Source organism: Hylobates moloch, unplaced genomic scaffold, assembly GCF_009828535.3.
Source record: "Hylobates moloch isolate HMO894 unplaced genomic scaffold, HMol_V3 SCAFFOLD_16, whole genome shotgun sequence".
Classification (NCBI taxonomy): Eukaryota; Metazoa; Chordata; class Mammalia; order Primates; family Hylobatidae; genus Hylobates; species Hylobates moloch.
The window spans coordinates 27,863,240-27,887,128 of record NW_026652291.1 but is presented as its reverse complement, the minus strand read 5'-3'; the positions used below and the strand labels follow the sequence as shown (position 1 = coordinate 27,887,128).

General features: G+C 43.0%; 1 protein-coding gene across 1 annotated transcript in view; it reads right to left on the bottom strand.

Moving 5' to 3' along the window:
- Positions 1-7,413: 7,413 nt before the first annotated feature.
- Positions 7,414-23,889, bottom strand: part of SPTLC2 (serine palmitoyltransferase long chain base subunit 2) — a 92,702-nt gene continuing 76,226 nt past the window's right edge. Inside the window, exons 9-11 of the mRNA XM_058429528.1 lie at positions 22,799-22,934; positions 19,555-19,684; positions 7,414-13,840 (exon numbers count right to left, since the gene is read on the bottom strand). Coding sequence (XP_058285511.1) covers positions 13,721-13,840; positions 19,555-19,684; positions 22,799-22,934 — 386 coding nt within the window. The 3' untranslated portion in view covers positions 7,414-13,720. The remainder of the gene's footprint in view (positions 13,841-19,554; positions 19,685-22,798; positions 22,935-23,889) is intronic.

Genomic DNA, 23,889 nt, shown 5'->3' with positions numbered 1-23,889 from the left:
GGTGGCTCACGCCTGTAATCCCAGCACTTTGGGAGGCCGAGGCAGAAAGATCACTTGAGGTCAGGAGTTGAGACCAGCCTGGCCAACAAGGTGAAACCCCGTCTCTACTAAAAATACAAAAATTAGCCCGGCGTGGCGGCGCGCACCCGTAGTCCCAGCGGGTGGGAGCCCCGAGGTCCGGCGCACCTGGCCCACACACAGGTGAGAGAATTGCTTGAACCTGGGAGGCAGAGGCTGCAGTGCGCTGCAGTGAGCTAATCCCAGCTAGCTCGGGAGGCTGAGGCAGGAGAATCGCTTGAACCCCGGGAGGCGGAGGGCAGTGAGCCGAGATTGCACCATTGCACTCCAACCTAGGCGACAGAGTGAGACCCTGTCTCAGAAAACAAAACAGGAGAAAGTTGAGACTCAGATGTGAGGATAAAGTCCCAGAAGGACAGCCGGGAGTCTGGGGATGGCCTAGTTGTATCCTGGGGGAAACAGTGAAACTGCCCACTTCATCCAGTGGGACCCTTGGTGCAGGGATCCTCATGTGGGCCACGAGGGTCACCAAGATGGCCTGCCTCTGAGCAACCGACACAAAACCCTAGCTTGTGGCAAAGATCAGAAACTCTGAGAGACAGTGCCAATCTGGATGGGGCAGCTTGGGAATGTGAACGCAGTGACATCAGGTAGGGGGAGGGGTTGGGACAGGTCTGTGAGGAGCAGTCACAAGGCATTGGGGACATGCCCACCCAGGGGCCATAGTAGGGCGCACAAAAGATAACTCAAGTTTCAGGGCAGGGTTGGTGGATCCCCAGGGGTGCTAGAGAGGATGAACAGCAAGCCCAGCTACTGGCGTAAACTGCTGGGTCTGGGTCAAGTTAGAGTAAGACTATGAGGGGACTGTGTGCTTTTCTGGAACTACTCCTATTCCCAGGGGCACAGCTGCAGGGTTTTGAATGGCGCATCATAGGGATGACAATCTGGGTCTGGATTCGGCCATGGGGATTCGAATCTTTCACCATTTACCAAGTAGGTGATATTATTGGACAAATTATTTGAGGTCTTCGTGCTCTTGTCATCTGTAAAGGTGTGGGGGCCCGGGAGCAGGAGGGGTTACCTATCTCACCTGGGCACCAAGTGTGAGAAGTGTAAGTAAATGAGAAGTAAATGTGAGTAAATGAGAAGCCATGTTTCCATGTTGAGAATTTGTATTAGAATGAACTATATGAAGTCGCCATGTTTTGTTCAAAAGGTCGAATATTGGCAATTTCATATGGTGCAACCTAATAGGGTGCCTGGTACATGGTAAACACTCAAATGTTAGCCTAAAGAAACCCTGTTTATGAGCACCTGCTAGACCATATTGCATTTACTAGACTAAATGCAAGGCCACCTTGTTCTTTTTCAGGATTTTTTTTTTTTTTGGTATAAATATTTTTACATCCTGCCTATTATTTTGTGTTTTTACCACACTCCTGCACCTTCCACCAGATGAAAGGAGACTTGGAAGACAATGAGTTCATTCATTCATGAGCACCTGTCTCCATGAAGAACATCACCACTGGACTCCAAGCCACGCCTCCAACTATAGATAGCCTAATTGGTCCTGCTGCACCCACTCTTGTTTTTACCCTCCCTCACTCCCCATGAAGCTGATTATCTTTTCTTTTTTTCTTTAAGATGGAGTCTCGCTCTGTCGCCCCGGGCTGGAGTGCAGTGGCGTGATCTCGGCTCACTGCAACCTCTGCCTCCCAGGTTCAAGCAATTCTTCTGCCTTCAGCCTCCCTAGTAGCTGGGATTACAGGCACCCACCACCATGCTCAGCTAGTTTATTTGTATTTTTATTTATTTATTTTTGAGATGGAGTTTTGCTCTTGTCGCCTAGGCTGGAGTGCAATGGCGCAATCTCGGCTCACTGCAACCTCCGCCTCCCGGGGTTCAAGCGATTCTCCTGCCTCAGCCTCCCGAGCTAGCTGGGATTACAGGCGTGCCCCACCATGCTTGCCTAATTTTGTATTTTTAGTAGAGATAGGGTTTCACTGTGTTGGCCAGGCTGGTCTTGAACTCCTGACCTCAGGTGATCTGCCCACCTCAGCCTCCCAAAGTGCTGGGATTACAGGCATGAGCCACTGCGATGAAACTGTTTTTTTTAATTTTTTTATTTGTGGTAGAAACAGGGCTTCACCATGTTGGCCAGGCTGGTCTCCAACTCCTGACGTCAGGTGATCCACCCACCTCAGCCTCCCAAAGCCTGGGATTACAGGTGTGAGCCACTGCACCTAGCCTTTTTTTTTTTTTTTTTTTTTGAGACAGAGTCTCACTGTTGTCGCCCAAGCTGGAGTGCAATGGCATAATCTTGGCTCACTGCAACCTCCACATCTGAGGTTCAAGCGATTCTCCTGCCTCAGCCTCCCAAGTAACTGGGGTTACAGGCACCCACCACCACTCCCGGCTAATTTTTGTATTTTTAGTAGAGACAGGGTTTCACCATGTTGGCCAGGCTGGTCTTGAACTCTGGACCTCAGGTGATCCGCCCGCCTTAGCCTCCCAAAGTGCTGGGATTACAGGCGTGAGCCACTGCGCCTGGCCGGCCTATTTTTCCTTTTTAAAATAACCTTCATTGAGCTATAATTTACATATAATAAAACACACCCATTTTAATTGAACCACTTAGTTTTCGCAAATGTATACATCTATGTAACCACCACCACAATCATGATGTAGAACCTTCCCACCATTCCAATTTCCTTCTGTGCACTGTAGAAAAAAACTGCATCAGTGGAAAACTGCATTGTGTACATAGCGTACATGCTTCCAGGCCATTTGATTCCAGTCTTTCATTGCCTTTGAGCTACTGCTCTATAGGTTGTAGGTAACTGGTAGCAAAAACAAAATTCTTGTCCATAGAAATGTGCAATCTGTCCTGTCCTGTAGAAGTTCGATTGACTTCCTTCTCCCAGTGTGCAAGAAACAAGTTTGCTTTTGACATTAATTTCAATATTCCTGATTTATAAATGTTGGTTTTTCAATATCTCCTTTGAATTGGTTTTAATGCCATTACCAGTTTCCTCATTAATAAGTAAAATCTTTAACACGTGTTCATTTTTTTTTTTTTCCTCGAGATGGAATCTTGCTCTGTTGCCCAGGCTGGAGTGCAATGGCGCAATCTCCGCTCACTGCAACCCCTGGCTCCTGAGTTCAAGTGATTCTCCTGCCTCAGCCTCCTGAGGAGCTGGGGTTACAGGAGTGAGCCACCATACCTGGCCTAACACGTGTTCATTTTTATATCCATGAGAGACATGACTTCATGCTTATTTTTTTATTTTTTTGAGACTGAGTCTTGCTCTGTCACCCACACTGGAGTGCAGTGGCTCAATCTTGGCTAACTACAACCTCCATCTCCAGGGTTCAAGCCATTCTCCTATCTCAGCCTCCCAAGTAGCTGGGACTACAGGCGCACGTCACCATGCCTAGCTAATTTTTGTATTTTTAGTAGATTTAGTTTCACCATATTGGTCAGGCTGGTCTTGAACTCCTGAACTCAGGTGATTCACCTGCCTCAGCCTCCCAAAGCACTGAGATTACAGGTGTGAGCCACCGTGCCCCACCGATGCATGCTTTTTGGAAAATTACATTTTAATAGTCCCTTTGTATAGTTAATCCCTACCTCCTCCTACCCTTGGTTCTTGGCAACCACTGATCCTGCTGTTACCATAGAATAGTTTTGCCTTTTGTAGAATTTCGTATCAATGGAATAATATTTATGTATTCTTTTCTTTGGCTTCTTTCTCTCATCATGTTCCTTTCCCCCATACACCACGTGCACTAGCATCACCATGTGGCTGAGATTTGTCCATCTTGTAGGTATCAGTAATGTGTTCCTTTTCATTGCTGAATAATATTCCATTATATGCACATACTACAATGTGTTTATCCACTCACCATTATGGTTTTAGAATTGTTTCTGGTTATGAATAGTGACTATATTCAAGTGTAAGTCCTCATGCAGACATGCTTTCATTTCTCTTAAGTATCTATAAGTGGGCCAGGTGTGGTGGCTCACGCCTGTAATCCCAGCACTTTGGGAGGCTGAGGTGGGCAGATCGCTTGAGCCGGGTAGTTCAAGAGCAGCATGGCCAACATGGCGAAACCCTGTCTCTACCAAAAATACAAAAATTAGCCAGTCTCATAACTCAGTCTCAAAATAAATAGATGAATATTTTAAAATAAAAAATTTAAATTTATCTATGAGTGGAATTGCTGTCTCAAACCTGCCAAATTATTTTCTCATGTGGATGTACCATTTGTATTCCCACCAGCAACTGATGAGAGCTTCAGTTGCTCCACATCTTTGCCAATACTTGATATTGTAATTCTTTTTAATTTCAGACATTCTGGTGGGAGTGGTGGTAGAATTTTTTTTTTTCTTTTTTTTGAGATGGAGTCTTGCTCTGTCGCCCATGCTGGAGTGCAGTGGCGCAGTCTCGGCTCACTGCAAGCTCTGCCTCCCGAGTTCACGCCATTCTCCTGCCTCAGCCTTCTGAGTAGCTGGGACTACAGGCTCCCGCCACCACACCCAGCTAATTTTTTCTATTTTTTTTTTTTAGTAGAGACAGGGTTTCACTGTGTTAGCCAGGATAGTCTTGATCTCCTGACCTCATGATCCGCCGGCCTCGGCCTCCCAAAGTGCTGGGATTACAGGTGTGAGCCACCGTGCCAGGCCTTTTTTTGTTTTTCTTTTGTTTTTTTTGAGACAGTGTATTGCTCTGTCTCCCAGGTTGGAGTGCAGTGGTGTGATCATAGCTCACTATAGCCTTCAACTCTTGAGTTCAAGGGATCCTCCCACCTCAGACTTCTGAGTAGCTAGGACTCCAGGCATGCACCACCATGCTCGGCTAATTTTTTCAATTTTTTAGTAGAGATGGGGTCTTGCTATGTTGCCCAGGTCGGGGTGGTAGAATCTTATTGTAGTTTTTATTTGCACCTCCCTGACGACTAATTATGTTAAGCATTTTTTCATAAGCTTATGGGACATTAGTTTACCTCTTTTGTGAAATGTCTTTTCCATCTTTTACTTATTTTTTATGAATAGATTACTAAATTTTAAGGGTTCTTTTTTTTTTTTTTTTGAGACGGAGTCTCGCTCTGTCACCCAGTCTGGAGTGCAGTGGCGCAATCTCGGCTCACTGCAAGCTCCGCCTCCCGGGTTCACGCCATTCTCCTGCCTCAGCCTCCTTAGTAGCTGGGACTACAGGCGCCCGCCACTACGCCCGGCTAATTTTTTTTTTTTGTATTTTTAGTAGAGACGGGGTTTCACTGTGTTAGCCAGGATGGTCTCAATCTCCTGACCTCGTGATCCACCCGCCTCGGCCTCCCAAATTGCTGGGATTACAGGCGTGAGCCACCGCGCCCGGCAATTTTAAGGGTTCTTTAGAGAGTCTGTATAGAAAGCCTTTATCAGATACATGTATTCTGAATCTTTTATTCCAGCCTGGGGTTTGCTTTTCAGTCTTTTGAAATTTTCATTTTGATCAAGTCCATCTTATCAATAATGCTTTTTGTGTCCTCAGAAATCATTCCTAAAGTCACAGATTTTCTATTTTCTTCTAGACATTTTATAGTTTTAATTTTTGTGTTCAGATGATTTATTTTGAATTAATTATTGTGTATCTATGAGTTAAGGGTTGAAGGTCATTTCTGCCCATATGGATATTTAGTTGTTCTGGGACCATTAGTTGAAATAACTGTACTTACCCCATTGGAACTACCTTGGCAACTCTGTTGAAAATCAACCAGCCTTCTATGTGTGGATCTATTTCTAGACTCTAGTATGTTTTACTGATCTATATGACTATCTTAATGCCAATGGTAGTGTCTTGGTTACTGTAGCTTTACAGAAAGTCTTGAAATCAGGTAGTGTAAGTTCTTTTTCAAAATTGTTTTGACTATTCTAGGTCCTTTAGATTTCCAAAAAAAGTTTGTCAAATTGTCCATGTCTACAAAAAAAACGCTAAGAGTTATCTGTTTCCACACTTTAAACTCCTCACTGGGCCGGGTGTGGCAGCTGATGCCTGTAATCCCAGTATGTCAGGAAGCTGAGACGGGAGGATTGCTTGAGGCCAGGAATTCGAGACTGGGCAACACAGTGAAACCCCGTCTCCACTTTAAGTAATAATTTAAAAAAATTTTTAAAACTCCAACCGTTGGCCGGGCGCTGTGGCTCACGCCTGTAATCCCAGCACTTTGGGAGCCCGACGCAGGTGGATCACGAGGTCAGGAGATCGAGACCATCTTGGCTAACACGGTGAAACCCCGTCTCTACTAAAAATACAAAAAATTAGCCAGGCATTGTGGCGGGCGCCTGTAGTCCCAGCTACTCGGGAGGCTGAGGCAGGAGAATGGCGTGAACCTGGGGAGGCAGAGCTTGCAGTGAGCCGAGATCGTGCCATTGCACTCCAGCCTGGGCGACAGAGCGAGACGCCGTCTCAAAAACACGAAAAACAAAAAACAAAGAACCCAACCCTGTCACTGGTCTGACTCCCACCCCTGCATAAGAGAAAGACCTCACCAAGATCTACAAAGCCCAGTGAGTCTGCCTCTACCACCTCCCCACTACCTCACCTCACCATACAGTTTTTAATCAAGCTCCAACTGTACTTTATTTCAGACCTTCCACTTCCTCAGTTTTCTCTCTCACCCGTCTTTACCAGATCATGGTTACCTTTTTTTTTTTTTTTTTTTGAGACAGTCTTGCTCTATTGCCCAGGCTGGAGTGCAGTGGTGTGATCTTGGCTCACTATAACCTCTGCCTCCAGGTTCAAGTGATTCTCGTGCCTCAGCCTCCCAAATAGCTGGAATTATAGGCACACACCACCATGCCTGGTTAATTTTTGTATTTTTAGTACAGACGGGATTTTGCCATGTTGGCCAGGCTGGTCTCAGACTCCTGACCTCAAGTGATCCTCCTGCCTCAGCCTCGCAAAGTGCTAGGATTATAGGCGTGAGCCACCGCGCCCGGCCTGGTTACTTTTACCAAGCTCGTTACTTTTCTTCCATAGCACTTAACAGTTTGTAAAATGACATGTATGTTCATGTGCTTATCTGTTTACTGGCAAGTAGGAACCACAAAGCTCAGTGTGCTGCCCAGCAGAGAGATAACACTCAATATGTATTGGTTGAATGAATAAAGGCAGATATATCTTTCTGAATATTTTATTAGGGCAAAACAAGATATTTGCATGGGATGCTTCTTAAGTCATCTCAAGTAGTTCCCCTTCAGTTCTTAACATGCACTCTCAAAATCAACCCACCTACCCCAACCCAATACTCATCGCTTCACAGTCATCCAGTAAAGTACAAAATAAAAATAAAAAAATCATCATCTGGCAAAAAGGGGAAACAGGGTAAGAGAGTGACATTTTAACACATTACTAAGATGTTTAAGCTTTTATTTACACATCCCCTTCTCTCAGTTTCCCAGGTTATATGAACATTACAGCAATAGAAAGGGGTTATCATCACAGCACCCCCTTGCAAATTCCAGTTTACAGGTAACTTGGTCAGGGGAAAAATATGGGCCAACGAAATAAGATCTCAGCTCTCCCATAAGCCATTGCTCTCTTCTTCTCTTTCCCCCTTCTCTTAATGTTAGCTGCCTATTACAGAGAGGGATCATCAAGACTGTGTGGACATGCTAGCTGAATTGACAGGGTGGTTTCCAGTGTCCTGTGAAGAACCAGCAAGGATGCTTTTTATAATTCCAACCACTGGCTTCATATCACTGAGGTAACAAGACTGAGTGTTAAGGGTAAAGACACCACGCCACCCTGGTCAGAGACATGTACTCCACTTTCCAGGAAGACCTGGACCAAATGACCAAGCTTTGCACAAGAAACCTGGGAATAGTGTTGGAAAAAGCAGACTCTGAGTTGGCTTGAGTCTCCTCGTGCATAGAAGCATCCACTCATCCATGCAGATGGCAACAAGGCAGGACACTCAGAAAGTGTAAGATCAAGGTACTGCTCTTATTTGCACCTTTCATTCAACTTCCCCTCAAGTGCTCCAAAAGAACAGAGCTTTGGGTATTGCTTCATTAAGAACACAGTAACTGCAGTTTAAAAGCCATTGCATTCTTTAGGGTCAGTTTATTACAACTTATCCTACCAGAAAGAATCACAGTTTAAGGCCATTTATCATGTGCACTATGTAGTAAACAAAACCTTGTCCCCAGCTCTCCCACCAAGCCACTCCCAAGGGTGGACTGTGAATGTGAACACTTCCAGACTCACCAGAGATTAGAAAAAACATTTCTATTAGGGGCTTAAACTAGCCCCTTTGGTTTCCTCCCTAGAAAAGAGCTGCTTAGAAAACAGATGTCACTGGAAATGACAAAAGGAACAACAGTATTTTCTATACATTAAAAGCAAAGGGATCATTGGCTAGCACTAGCATTTCTTCTGTGTGATAGGGAAGCCAGCCCTCTAATTTGGCTCTCTGGCTGGGCACATGGCAATGGCTAGGGGCCTGGGCACACTTTTTTTTTTTGAGACAGTCTCCCTCTGTCACCGAGGCTGGAGTGCAGTGATATGATCTTGGCTCATTGCATCCTCTGCCTCTTGGGTTCAAGCAATTCCTGTGCCTCAGCCTCCTGACGCAGCTGGGATTACAGGCATGCGCCACCATGCCCGGCTAATTTTTGTAATTTTAGTAGAGATGAGGTTTCACCATGTTGGCCAGACTGTTCTCGAACTCCTGGCCTCAAGCAATCTGCCCGCCTCAGCCTCCCAAACTGTTGGGATTACAGGCATAAGCCACTGCGTCCAGCTATGGGCACACATTTCATGTGGATAAAGTTGAGGCGAGAAAAAGACATGCTTTTCTCCACATGGAAGGTATTTTTTAAACTGGTTTAATGTATTAAGATGGCTGCTGGGCACTGAGCATCCATGTCGAGCAAGTAGCAGCGTATCTGTAGGTTCTGGGACTGAAAAAAAAAAAAAACCCCTGTAAGTTCTTGGCTTAGTAGCCAAAAAATAATCTTTGCTTTTTTTTTTTTTTTTTTGAGACAGAGTCTCGCTCTGTCACCCAGGCTGGAGTGCAGTGGCGCGATCTCGGCTCACTGCAAGCTCCGCCTCCTGGGTTCATGCCATTCTCCTGCCTCAGCCTCTCCGAGTCGCTGGGACTACAGGCGCCCACCACCACGCCCGGCTAATTTTTTATATTTTTAGTAGAGACGGGGTTTCACCGTGGTCTCGATCTCCTGACCTCGTGATCCGCCCACCTCGGCCTCCCAAAGTGCTGGGATTACAAGCGTGAGCCACCACGCCCAGCCTAATCTTTGCTTTTTATACCTCCCCCATTCACAACCCCTTTGGGCTAAGCTGATTTAAAAAACTTTTTTTTTTTTGAAATGGGGTCTTGCTGTGTTGCCCAGGCTAGACTCAAATTCCCGGATTTAAGCAAGCCTCCGGCCTCAGCCTCTCAAGTAGCTGGGATTGCAGGCTGCATCCACACCCAGCTCCTAACAATTTTTTCCCCCTCTTATTGAGCCAGGGTCTCACTCTGTCACTCAGGCTGGAGTGCAGGGGTGCAATCATGGCTCACTGCAGCCTTGACCTCCCAAGCTCAAGTGATTCTCCCACATAGGTGGGACTACAGGCAGGCACCACCATGCCCGGTTAATTTAGAAAAAAATTTTTGTAGAGACAGGGTCTATCTTGCCCTGGCTGTCCTAACAATTCATAATCTTCATGAATGTGGACAGTTTGAAGGAAAACCACTACTCTCACCTCTTTTTCTAAGCACACAGTTATAGCAAGTAGAGATTAAAACTCATTGGCTTACCTAGAACACCAAGAGAGGAAAGATACCTTGGGAATTAGGTCATAGCAATGCTTCAAACAAGACAACTGCCCATAACCCTACAAATTATTGCAAAACAACAATTACCCACATTCTTTCTTGGCCTACGGCATGACCAGCAGTTCTGCACTGTTGCCCAATCCCAGATCACTAGGAACCAGAAATCCTTATCAACCAGAAAAATAGTGGTAAATGTCATCACTTTTTTCCTCCCTGAGAAATCAGGAAATCTCTCCATGGAAGCCACTCATCCCCCTGGTTTTCACCAATAAGAAGGAAGCAAAGTGTATTACACACTAGAAAATTCAGCTAGGCTGAACTAGTTGAAAAATTTAGATGCAGCCTTCCTTAGGTAATGAAGAAATTTGAAAAAAAAAAGTTTTAAAAAGCCAAAGGAGCTAGCTTAAGCCCCTAATGAAAAGCCTCCTCCTGAAACGTAAGGCTAAGTGTAAAAACAGAACCAAGGCGTCTGATATGCTATCTTCAAAGCCCAGCACCACCATATATTGGTTTTCTCTAGAGTTGGAATTTTAAAAATCAAGAACTGAAGGTACAGAAAGAAAGAAAGGCCAAGTAAAGGAGGAAGACATTACGGAGACAAATCACTGGAAGCATGTTCAACTCCTTGGTGTTTGAAGAGGCATGACACAAATATAGAGCCCTTAGTGGTTGTGTAGGATGCTTCTGTTCACCTTGATGACTACAGAAGCAAGAATCCTGTTTTAAAATCCTCGCCCTATCATGAATGTTTAAGATAGTGACTAAAGCAGTACGATGGCTGGATTCTTCAAACAAATAAGCAGTACTTTGGGGGTTCTAGAGACTAGAAGCTTTTTTTAAAGGTAAGGATTTCCTATCCAAAGCAAAGCAAAAAGTTGAAAAAGTGCTATAAAGTCCATGCCCCTGCTAAGTTAAAGCTTTTAAAAAAAGATGCGAGGAGAAACCGCCACTGCTGCTTGGTCCACTCATATGGGCTTTTGACGTCTCCTAGCTATACATTCCCTGGCTTCTCATGTGATCTGCTGAAAGAGGTCTTATAAACCTGAAATAGGTAACAGCAATGCTGAATAAAAAGAGGAATGAGAAAAAGTGCTAAGGACTAGTCACACCTCTATCAATCGACTCAGATGATCGGTTTTGGTAGTCATGGTTAACGGATATATGTTTGAATCCTATCAGAGTCTTGAATCAGGCCGTGTTAAACTGTGTATGAAACTACTCTTGTATGCCCCAAATCGACTTATTCTCAATGACTGTATTTATATATACTTGTATTCCTCCAAGTACTTGGATAAACAATGATACCTAGGATATGACTGGACCCTAGATTTACATTACAGTTTCAAGAAGAGACAACCATGTATAATGTCTACATAACATTTTGTTCTTTAGAAAGTACAGAGGTCCTGGATAGATCACAGGAGATTTGTCTCTTCAAAATAAACTTGTAACAAAATTACACTTATCTTGAAATAACTTTGTATCAACAAAGTGATATAGATATATTTTAAATGCCGGTACTGACATTTGAATTTGCAGTGACTTCATGCAAGCCAAAATAAAAAGACTAGCAGGTAAGTTCATTGCTTATAAGTTTGTGACTTTTACAAACCCTACATTTACATTATTAAATAGTAACTGCACTGCAAAAGCTATCTGGTATTCCAGTGAGATTCTATGGTAGGAAACTAGATGTGCAGGAAAGGTTGACAATGTATTTGATTTTATAGGACTCCTATTTAGTTACCACAACCTCCTTCTTACTTTAACCTATACATGCTAAATATAGTCTCTGCATCTCTCCTTGGTTCTTTCATTCATCTTTTTCTGTTCTTTAAAAAAGCAAAATAAAACTTTGGAATATCTCAAGGGCTTATTAAAGCTCTCAGATGCTGACAGTGACTAAACGTTAACTCATACTCAAGACATTAAAAACAAAACTTCACAAACAATATTACTTACATCCTCTGCTACACGTAATGTGCACAAACATATCACAGCTGATGACAACACACCCAGGAGAATTTGGATTGAGAATCTTTACTGATAAAAGGAGCAATTTCAAAAACTTAAATGTGTAACATGACTTTTTTTTTGAGACACAGTTTTGCTGTGTCACCCAGGCTAGAGTGCAGTGGCATGATCTCGTCTCACTGCAACCTCCACCTCCTGGGTTCAAGCGATTCTCCTGCCTCAACCTACCGAATAGCTGGGATTACAGGCGCCCGCCACCACGCCCAGCTAATTTTTTGTCTTTTTAGTAGAGATGGGGTTTCACCATGTTGGCCAGGCTGGTCTCGAACTCCTGACCTCAAGTGAGCCACCTGCCTCAGCCTCCCAAAGTGCTAGGATTACAGGTGTGAGCCACTGCACTTGGCCTGTAACATGACTTTCATACACTGTTTTTCCATTCTGTTCCCAATCCTTCTCCTGTAATAATTGATGGATACAAAAAGACAAACTGATCCTGGGTATAATATGCCAAAAGTCCTCTTCACTTAAACTTTGGTTCAACTGAAAAAATAACTTTAAAATGGTGATTTTCAGATTTGTTCTTTGGTCAGGCAGTATAAAGCTCTCTGAAAGAAGTCCCTTTACCTGGTTATAGTATGAAAACAGTCAAAATAGAAAATGTCACTTTAGGAAAGAGATCTATGTGTTCAGAATTTCTCAGAAAAAAAGAAAAAAAATGTAGACAGGCAGACCCTAGCCCCAGATGCCAGATTCAATTGTCTTAGGACATCAAGAATAAAAGAGAACTAGCATTCAGAAGAGTAATATTTAAGTGGGTTAGCTTCTAAAAGGCCTAAATTAATAACCTAATCCTTAAATAGGAACATGATAAATGATTTCTGAGCAGAGGATTTACCAACATTTTCCTTTATCAGTTTAAATCCTAATCTGGACCCAGACCTAGCCACAGACTGTCATAATTTTCAAACGTAGAAAGTAGTAGGAAATGCAAGCCACAGACTCTACAAGGAGTAATCAGTTCTTTCCACACTGCCCCTGCCCCTCACCCACCAGGAGTGCACATCACTCTACGGAGCAGCTTTGTACCCAACACTCAGATGTGAGAGTGGCCTTCCCACCAAGGTGGGATATGGGTGCTTTGAAAACAGTTAAGGGCTTTAAAAAGGGGTGGGACGTGCTATGGTTAGAGCTTGGGAAGAACCAGAATTTGCGCACATCCTCAGACTGTGACCATTATGAAGAAATATTTGATGGTAAAGGAAGAAATCATCTGGTGATCAGAAGAAAATGGAGTAAGACCAAACCCTTGGGAGATTACACAATAAGCCTTTCAGCAGTCATCGCTTACTGTTTTTCTTAAAAGGCTAAACTTAAGATTAAAGGGTGAAAACTTCCATTGATTACTTGAATGGTTAAATAAGGATTCCAAGGTTGGCCACCTCTGAGACCTGGATGGGAAGTAAGTGGAAGGCACTTGCTCCCTAGGGAGGAGGGCCAGGTAAGTCTCCAGGCTGTGGAGCCAGGGCCAGCAGTAGCTCTTGATAGGCCCAAGTCTGCAAGGTGCTGGGAGAGGGGAATGGCCTGTGTGGTTAGCCAGAGACAGGCTAGGGTCAGCGTGATTTCACAAGTAGAATGGTTACAAAATAAAATGTTTTTTTAATGGACCGAAAAAGCAAAGTGAGTCACCTTCGTTTTTAAAGGTGAGATTTAGCAAAGGAAGGATTTGAAGCAGTTTTTTACTATTTACAAAATGTCATTTAGAGTGGAGGTGGCCACCTTCAGTAGTTGAGGCAATGTCTTTCACATGAGATGGCCACAGAAGTGTGGTTCCCGGAACTGGCTCACAAAGGCCACAGGCTGTCCTGGGTGAGGGAGAGTTCCTCTGAGGGAGCACCAAAAAGGCTCAGTCTTCTGTTTCTTCGTAAGTCGTCTCGTCAAAGGGCCTGTCCAGTAGAGGTACCAACCGATGACGGGAATACTTCAGCTGCAATAGGTCCCCAACTTCATCTATCTCCTTTAAAGCCTAAAATATACAAGACAAAGTAGAGGTCTGTCAGAGCCAGTGGGATGCAGGCATGCCTGGTGTTTTACTTTGCTAAAAACAATCATGGCAAGAATATCCTTTGGCAGGACTTATGTCTAGTTCATTTACAAGATGAGACTGCAATACAGGTGTGGAAGGAGCTGCTTTTGAACAAGGCCTTCAAGCTTACCATGAATAATGGGTTGTGAATAGCCAGGTATGCCCAATAAAGGCTATAATTCAAAGTATGATATGCTTGGTAGAAAAAGTTATATGCACTCTGAACTCACAAAACCGACTACAATTTGTAATCTCTCCCTTTTGTTTTTGAGATGGAGTCTCGCTCTGTTGCTCAGGCTGGAGTGCTATGGCGCCATCCAAGCTCACTGCAACCTCCACTTCACAGGTTCAAGTGATTCTCCTGCCTGAGCCTCCCAAGTAGCTGGGATTACAGGTGCCTGCCACCATGTTCAGCTAATTTTTGTATTTTTATAGAGACGGGGTTTCACCATGTTGGCCAGGCTGGTCTCGAACTCCCAACCTCAAGTGATCCACTGCCTTGGCCTCCAAAGTGCTGGCATTATAGGTGTGAGCCAACGAGCCCAGCAACTTTTTTTTTTTTTTTTTTTTTGAGACAGAGTCTTGCTTTATTACCCAGGCTGGAGTACAGTGGCACCATCTCAGCTCACTGCAACCTCTGCCTCCTGGGTTCAAGAGATTCTCTGCCTCAGCCTCTTGAGTAGCTGGGACTACAGGCACGTGCCATCACGCCCAGCTAATTTTTGTAGAGACGGGGTTTTGCCATGTTGGCCAGGCTAGTCTTGAACTCCTAGCATCAAGTTACCCACCCGCCTCTGCCTCCCAAAGTGTAAGGATTACAGGCATGAGCCACCACGCCTGGGGTCTTAAACTTCATTTTTTAAAAAAATCAGTGTTTGGAAAGAAAAAACTGCCAACAGTATTACTGATGTATTCTAGCACAAGAAAAAATATTCATTTCAAAATGTGAAAAATATAAAAGCAAATAAGAGCTGAACTTCAATGTGCTATCACAACAGCGGTACCTCTGAGAAGAGGTGTAAGTGAAAGCTCCATATGGAAACAATTTAAGTCTGAAATTAAGCTGGGAGAACCCACTGACCATTTATTTACCTGACCTCTGTGACAAGATGTAATAATTTAAGACAAAACTCAAAGCTGGCCGGGCGTGATGGCTCATGTCTGTATAATCCCAGCACTTTGGGAGGCTGAGGCGGACAGATCACCTGAGGTCAGGAGTTTGAGACCAGCCTGACCAACATGGAGAAACCCTGTCTCTACTAAAAATACAAAATTAGCTGAGCGTGGTGGCACATGCCTGTAATCCCAGCTACTCAGGAGGCTGAGGCAGGATAATCGCTTGAACCCAGGAGGCGGAGGCTGCAGTGAGCCAAGATCACGCCACTGCACTCCAGCCTGGGCAACACAAGCAAAACTCCGTCTCAAAAAAAAAAAAAAAAAGCCAAGGCTGAACACGGTGGCTCAAGCCTGTAATCACAGCACTTTGGGAGGCCAAGGCAGGTGGATCACTTGAGCCCAGGAGTTTGAGACCAGCCTGGGCAACGTAGCAAGACCTCGTCTCTTAAAAAAAAAAAATTACCAGGCATAGTCCCAGCTACTCTGGAGGCTGAGGTGGGAAGATCCCTTGAGGCCGGGAGGTGGAGGTTGCAGTGAGCCAAGATCATGCCACTGTACTCCAGCCTGGGTGACTGAGTGAGATCCTGCCTCAAAATAATAATAATAAGACCAAAGTGCACATGACTAAGATCACAAAGTAATGGACATTTATAAACTCTGACTTCAGAAGAATCTAGAATTTTTTCATCAATGTAGAAAAGTAATCATTAGATAGAAAAAAGAAAATCCTCAGTAGCCCAAGCGGATCTAGATTACAAGATTTCCTCTGATCCCACTCCAAATATTTCAGACAAATCAGTGTCACGTGAATAGGAGATGACATTCTAATGAGTGCTGACTCTTGTGTGGGGTATTTGGGTATGTTAGGGACAGGCAGCCAGTACATGCATCACCATTCATTAACAAACAGTCTACACAGAACCTCGAGATCACAGGTAAGGTGGGTTTCTAGGAGAAAAACATGTATTCATCTTAGAGCTGAGTAACTGAATCCTCTAGGACAGCCATCCTGCCACTCCCCTGAGCCAATATCCTTGCGCTTCCCATTTTAAAAAATAACAAAATTACAGCTTTGAGATACAATTCACATTCAACAAAATTCACTTTTAAAGTATACAATTCATTGCTTCTAAGTATATTCATAGAGTTGTGCAACTTTTGTCACTATCTAGTTTTTGAGTACTTTTATCACCCTAAAAAGCAACCCCATACATGTTACATCAATCCTCACTCCTCCCTCCTCTCAGGCTGGCTGCCACCAATCTATTTTCTGACCCTATGGATTTGCCTGTTGTGGACATCTCTTATAAATGGAATCGTAAATTACGTGGTCTTTGTTTTGGCTTCTTTCATTTAGCCTAATGTTTTCAAGGTTTATCCATGCTGTAGGGTTAAAACGTCACTCTTCTGCATCCAGCTGACCTAGTACTGTTTGTTGAAGAGACTATTCTTTTCTCATTGACTGGTCTTGGCTTCCTTGTTGAAAACAAATTGGCCATAGATGCTTGTACTTTATTTCTGAACTCTCAATTCTACTTCACTGGTCTATATGTCTATCCTTATGCTAGTACTCGACTGTTGTAATTACTGTAGCTTTGTAGTAATTAGCTTTGTTTTAAAATTAAGAAGTGTGAGTCCTCCCACTTTGCTTTTCCTTTTCAATACTATTTTAGCTATTCCCTGCCAGTTCCATATAAATTTGAGGACCAGCCTTTTAATTTCTGCAAAAAAGGGCCAGTGGCTTAGGGTCTCCCAGTCCATTTTTTTCTGAGAAATGAAGAACACAGGATCTGTAGGTTGCTATACTGCCATCTTAACAATATTAAATCTTCTAATCCATGAACACAGGATGTCATTCTATTTCTTTAAGTCTTAATTTCTTTCAGCAAAGTTTTATAGTTTTCAATATACACGTCTAAAAATACAGTGTACAAGTGTAAATTAGCTAGTGTACAAGGGAAAGCTTTTCCTTTTTCTTTTTTTTTTTTTTTTTTTTTTTTTGAGACAGAGTTTTTTTTTTTTTTTTTTTTTGAGACAGAGTCTCACACTGTCGCCCGGGCTGGAGTGCAGTGGTGCGATCTCAGCTCACTGCAACCTCCGCCTCCCAGGTTCAAGTGGTTCTTCCGCCTCAGTCTCCCCAGTAGCTGGGATTACAGGTGCCCCTCACCATGCCTGGCTAATTTTTTGCATTTTCAGTAGACATGAGGTTTCACTATGTTGGCCAGGCTGATCTCAAACGCCTGACCTTCCAAAGTGCTGGGATTACAGGTGTGAGCCACCGCACCCAGCCAGGAAAGGCTTTCTTGATTAAGTTTATTACTAGATATTTTATTCTTTTGAAAATTGTAAAAGAAATTTTCTTTTCATTTGTTCATTGCTGGTGTATAAAAGCACTAATTTTTTGTGTGCTGATCTTTTACCCTGCAACTTTGCTGAATTCATTTATGAGCTCTAGCTCTGTGTGTGTGTATGTGTGTCTGTGTGCACACGCATGCATGTGTGTGTGTATTTTACATCACTTTCTATATACAGAATCATGTCATGGGGCCCATTATTAAATGAAAATTAATTTGTATCTCATAATGGTCTACTACATGTTTAGTTCCATAAAACATCGTAAGACAAAATGACTTTAACAAATCCATGGTTTCAAAAAAATGCACTTTATGCTTTAAAAAACTAAATGGGAGGCAAAGCCCAACAATCCCTCAAGAGAATCTTATGAAAAGGATTAGAACTCTCAACTGGCAAACATTCTTATTGGCAACAGAAATCTCCTTAGATATCCTAAGGAGATATCCTGGTTACATCTAAATTCTTTCATGAATGTGTACAGTTCTCAGAAGTCAAAGTTGTTGTCAGAAGGCATGGATTACTGCCATAGACACTGGTTATAGTTACATAGACTTTTTTTTAAAGGCACGTTGAAATTCTGAGTTAACAGGTGAACATGAGAAAGAAAAAAGAAAATTCTTAAAACATCAATAGAGTAGGAGGGAAAGAAAAGCTGAAATCTCTAGGTTAAAAAAAATCATTGCAGAAATTCACCAGTAAAATTTCTGAGAAATGAGAAAAATCTATTGGAAAAATCTGACAGGCGTAATCAAAATAAAGAAAAAAGATACAGTATCAAAAAGTTGAATCTAATTGGATATTGTCAGAATGTGATTAAGAATATGCTCACAACACTGTGCCTATAGTTAACAATACTGTATTCTACATGGAAAAATTTGTTAAGAGGACAGATCTCATGTTAAGTGTTCTTACTACAATTTTGTTTTTTAAAAGGGAATACACTCATACTCGTAGAAATTTTGCCATGTAGACATAAAGAAGAAAGTCAAAAGTCTTCGGCTATTCAGGAATATAAAATGTCCATCAAATTGTTACAATGAACTTTTATAAAGAAGCATTCATAATGTTTAAGATTAGTAGCTCTTGCCAGGCAGTGGCTCATGCCTGCAATCCCAGCACTTTGGGAGGCTGAGGCGGGTGGATCACCTGAGGTCGGGAGTTCGAGACCAGCCTGACCAACATGGGGAAACCCCGTCTCTACTAAAAATACAAAACTAGCTGGGCGTGGTGGCGCATGCCTGTAATCCCAGCTACTCAGGAGGCTGAGACAGAACTGCTTGAACCCAGGAGGCGGAGGATGTGGTGAGCTGAGATCACGCCATTGCACTCCAGCCTGGGCAACGAGAGTGAAACTGTCTCAAAAAAGGAAAAAAAAAAAAAGAAAAAAAATTAGTAGCTCTCTAACTCATTAATGGGTATTTCTAGCAACTAATTTTATGCAAATGTCATGTTCTAAAGCTTTATAAACTCCCAGATGGCAATACTGATTTAAACTCTGAAATCTTAGATTCGCAACAATAACATATTAAGAGAATATATAGAGATGAGAATATATTGAGATCATAAACAATTAAGCTTAGTAATAATGATCCCCAACTAGATGCCTGGCAGTGTGGTGGGTGCTGGGATATAGATGAGTAAAACAGACTTATTCCTATCCTCAATATTTATCTAATGGAGAAGACTGCTATTAAATAATTATAGGTGTGAAGAATTTAGTAAGGGAGAATCTCAGGATTCCAAGGGAACACAGAGCAAGAAGGTGTGGGGTGCCCCTGAGCAATTTTCCTTTAAGTGGAGATGTGAAGAATGAGTGGCAGTCAGCCAGGCAGAGGGGAGAGAAAGCTCAAGAGAGAAAATTTTAGACAGAACAACATATGAGAAAGCTTAGTGTAGAAATAGCTAGAGTGGAAAGAGAATTGTAGAGTCTATAGTGAGGAAGACAGTGGAGCAAGACAAAGCCGGAAAATTCTCCAGAGCTCTCATGATGCAGGTGTGGTGGGTGACAGTTTTTTTGTAAATGCCAATGTTTTCGGTCACCTCCTCTGTCTTAGGTGCACTGTCACCTCCTCTGTCTTAGGTGCTCACAAGAACATCAAGATTAACATATTATGAATTTCATCTAATATACAGGCCCTTTTAATAAAAGGCATATTTATATCAAGGTGAAAGTGCCTACTTACAGTATCAAGTATTTCTTTGGTATGAGCTGCTGACAGGCAAAACCTGGCTCTGGACTCAATAATTGGGGTGGCAGGAAATCCAACCACAACGACACCGATGTTCCGCTTCAGCATCTCCCGTCCAAAGGCGCTGCAAAGGGGAAAACAAGGAACAGAAACCAGGAGGGGTAAGAAAGCACTCATTACAGAGGACTTGCTGTCCTCAATGATTTCAACTCTGGTGATGCAAGCATTGGAGACTTCTAATAAGAGTTTCCTTTAACTCCTTTTAAAGTTAAAATTGACAGCTCACAAATACTTTTAAAGTCAACCCTAAGGCAGTCTTCTCCTATATGGTGTGCTTCACAAAACTGAAATAACCAGCCTGGGCAACATGGCGAAATCCCATCTCTACCAAAAATACAAAAAATCAGCTGAGTATGGTGGCATGCACCTGTAGTTCCAGCTACTCAGGAGACTGAGGCATGAGAATCTCTCAAAGCTTGGAGGCAGAAGCTGTAGTAAGCCAAGATCACATGACTGTACTCCAGCCTGAGCAACAGAGCAAGATTCTGTCTCAAAACAACAACAACAACAAAAAAAGTGTCCCTGATATGTAATAGTGGTTCAGAGGCTTCAAAATGAACCTGTATTTAATTAAAATCTGGTCCGTGAAAAGTTAAGCTTCGCAGTTTAACATTAATCCTCAAATTCTGAGGATTCTGCAGCTGTGGGGGATCTGCTATAACATGGCACATCTTTTCTGCTAGCAGAATGGCTGACTGGCATGCGCTCTCCAGATCACGCATTTCTTTGTCTTGGGAACAACACTGCTTCAGAATTCAGGGCTTCCTTTGGTGTCTGTCAGGCCAGTTCACCTGCTGGCTTCAGCTGATTACTCAGACCACACAACTCATGTTTAACAATCCCCCACCCCTATCATAAGCCAAACTGGAGGCCTGAGGCCTTACTCCACATCTGTGTCTTGTCTAAATAACACATTCTAACTTTTATTTAATTTTGTCTACTAAATTATGTTTGTTTTTTTTTTTTTGTTTTTTTTTTTTTTTGAGTCTCTCGCTTTGTCGCCAGGCTGGAGTGCAGTGGCGCGATCTCGGCTCACCACAACCTCTGCCTCCCAGATTCTAGCAATTCTCCTGCTTCAGCCTCCCGAGCAGCTGGGATTACAGGTGTGCACCACCACACCCAGATAATTTTTGTATTTTTAGTAGAGACGGGGTTTCACCATGTTGGCCAGGATGGTCTCGATCTCCTGACCTTGTGAGCCACCCACCTCGGACTCCCAAAGTGTTGGGATTATAGGTGTGAGCCACTGCGCCCATCCCAAATTATGTTGCTTTTTGTCTTTTCCTCTTGTTGACCTCCCTTATGTTTTAACTTTTCCTTTAAGCTGTTTACAGCATTTGTTTGAGAATACAAAAATCTGGCCAGGCCAGTGGCTCGTGCCTGTAATCCCAGCACTTTGGGAGGCCGAGGCAGGCAGATCACCTGAGGTCAGGAGTTGGAGACCAGCCTGGCCAACATGGTGAAACCCCATCTCCACTAAAAAATACAAAAATTAGCCAGGTGTGGTGGCACACATCTGTAATCCCAGCTACTGGGGAGGCTGAAGCACAAGATTTGCTTGAACCTGGGAGGTGGAGGTTGCAGTAAGCCGAGATCGCGCCATTGCACTCCAGCCTGGGCAATATAGATCCTGCACATTTGGCATTACGTTAATGCCAGTCTTTTCAGCCTTTTCCCACTCTCTGTAGTACCAGTACATCTTCCTCAACATACCTCCTTTGTGTCAGCATGAACCTGGGTGCCCTGTATCTTCAGCACACGCTCCCAAACTGTCTAGTGCCTTATTCTAATTCTTCACCTTCTCTAAATCTTTCCTAATTACAGTGTACACAGTCAGTTACACCTATGTAGAATAAAGGAGACACAGCTTTCTTTAAAGAGAGAGCTCTAGACTGAGTCCTTTGGATCTGATAACTCTTCGTGTTTGTTTATGACAGAATTCCACTTAAAGAAGAATGAAGAAAATCCTTCCCCATCCCCTCTGAAGCCTTAATACCAACTGCCCATATGACTTCATGTTGAAACCCAAATCCCTCTTTTTCTCTCAGGGAGCACATTTTCCTTACTTCTCTTTCATTCTGTTTGAATCACATTACTTCCAGGTTCCCTGATTTGATTTCCTCTCCCATATTCATTTCAGTAAATGTTTACTGAGTGTCGGAGACTGTGGTGGACACTGGGGATTCAAAAATTTACAAAAATTGCTCCTTCAATGAGTTCAATCAAACTGGAGAAATGCTTTAAGATCCAGCTCAAAACTCACCCATCCAACAAGATGTGCCTTTCTTACTGAGCCTATACTAAGCAGATTACTCCTTTATTCTACATCTTCAGGGCCACTTTGCATATAATAAAATTTGTTCAGTATAATTACTGTTCATTTGCTTTTCAAATGTCTTCTGGTTTCATTATACATCTGGACTTCTCAAATACATTGAAAGCTATCCTAGGGCAAGGCTTTCCATTACGTATGCCTCGTACAAACCAAAGAAGCTGGTGTAAACTGCACACCTGGTAAGTATCCAATAACACACTCTGATAAAACCTCTCTGACCTCATGGCCCACTGCTCGCCCTGGGGCACGGTGCTCCAATTCCAGGGACCTCTTTGCTACTCTTCGGTCAGCTAAGCAAGCTCGCTCCTGCACTGTGGCCTTTGCACAAATGCCTCCTTCTCCAGTGGCTGTCAGCTCCTTCAAATCTTCGCTCAGATGTCATTTTCCTTCCCAAGAAGGCTTCCTTACCCTGACCACCCTATTTAATAGTGTTATCTGCCTGCCCACAGGGCACTCTCAACTCCCCATAGAGGTCCTGCTCTACTTTTTCCATAGCACTTGACACCTTCTAACACAGTACACAGTTCATTTGTTTATTATGTATGTCTGACTGTTGCCCCCTACTAGACTGTAAGCTCCACAAGGACAAAGATGCTTGTATTTTATTCACTGATCTATCCCAGGCCCCTAGAGAGTACATGAAACTCAAATGTTTATTGAAAGAAGAACAAATTAACATACTTTACAATTTGGAATCCACTATTTGATCTATGGCATATGTACGAAATGAAGGTTAACATAGTAAGGACAAGACCACTTTCCCTACCAAAATACGTAAGCCCTAGTCTCACATTACAGAAAAGGATAAGGACAGACTAGTCTGTGATCTGCAACAAAATGTACCCAATTTTGGCAGGCATGTAGAGCATCAAAGGCACTACTGGAGAGTCTTCATTTCCATAGATGATGAAGCCCATCTCTTTCAGGCGTCTCCTGAAATACCTGGTGTTTTCAGCTAACTGTTGTACACACTCTTTACCTGGAAAGTCATGGTGAGAGAAAACAAAATAATATTAAGTAAAAAGGAATGGAAAAAAGACAGTAACCTCCTCTATCTCCATTCTATCTAATCAGTTCTGTTTCGCTTTTTTCCATTTCACCATAAAATATTTTACACAGTAAACCGTATGGAATATAAAGTAAAATGTCTCATTTTGTATTCTGTCATTCTACCTGTTAATAGCAGAAGTTATAATAATGTAAAAAACATTTAATGGAGCGTTAGCATCCTCAAAGAATTTCAGCCATACCCTCTCACTGAGCACTCCACAAATCCCTTGACAGTAGGTAGGATATTTATGATTATCTTCATATTATAGGTCAGGAGACTCTCACCAAGGTAGTGACATGCCTACAGCTGGAAATGCCTACAGTTGGACAATAGTGCCTACAGTTGGACAAGTAGCAAGTGGCACAGCTGCAACTAGAATTTACGTCTTCTAACTTTAAGATTCATTCCAATTAACTGTGCTGCAAATAAATTTTACACATAAGACCAGAGATGAAGCCCTTAGACCCCCAAATTTTCATCTTCTGAGTTTCATTTTGTTGTTTCCTTACGATTCTTTCTTTTTTTCTTTTTCTTTTTTTTTTTTGAGACGGTGTCTCACTCTGTCGCCCAGGCTGGAGTGCAACGGCACGATCCCGGCTCACTGCAATCTCTGCTTCCCGGGTTCAAGCGATTCTCCTGTCTCAGCTTCCTGAATAGCTGGGGTTACAGGTGCATATCACCACGCCCAGCTAATTTTTTTTATTTTTAGTAGAGACAGGTTTTCGCCATGTTGGCCAGGCTGGTCTCGAATGCCTAACCTCAAGTGATCTGCCCACCTTGGCCTCCCAAAGTGCTGGGATTACAGACGTGAGCCACCGCGCCCGGCCTGTTTCCTTAAAATTCTTACCAGACAACAGCAACGTATCTGTAATAGTATAAAATT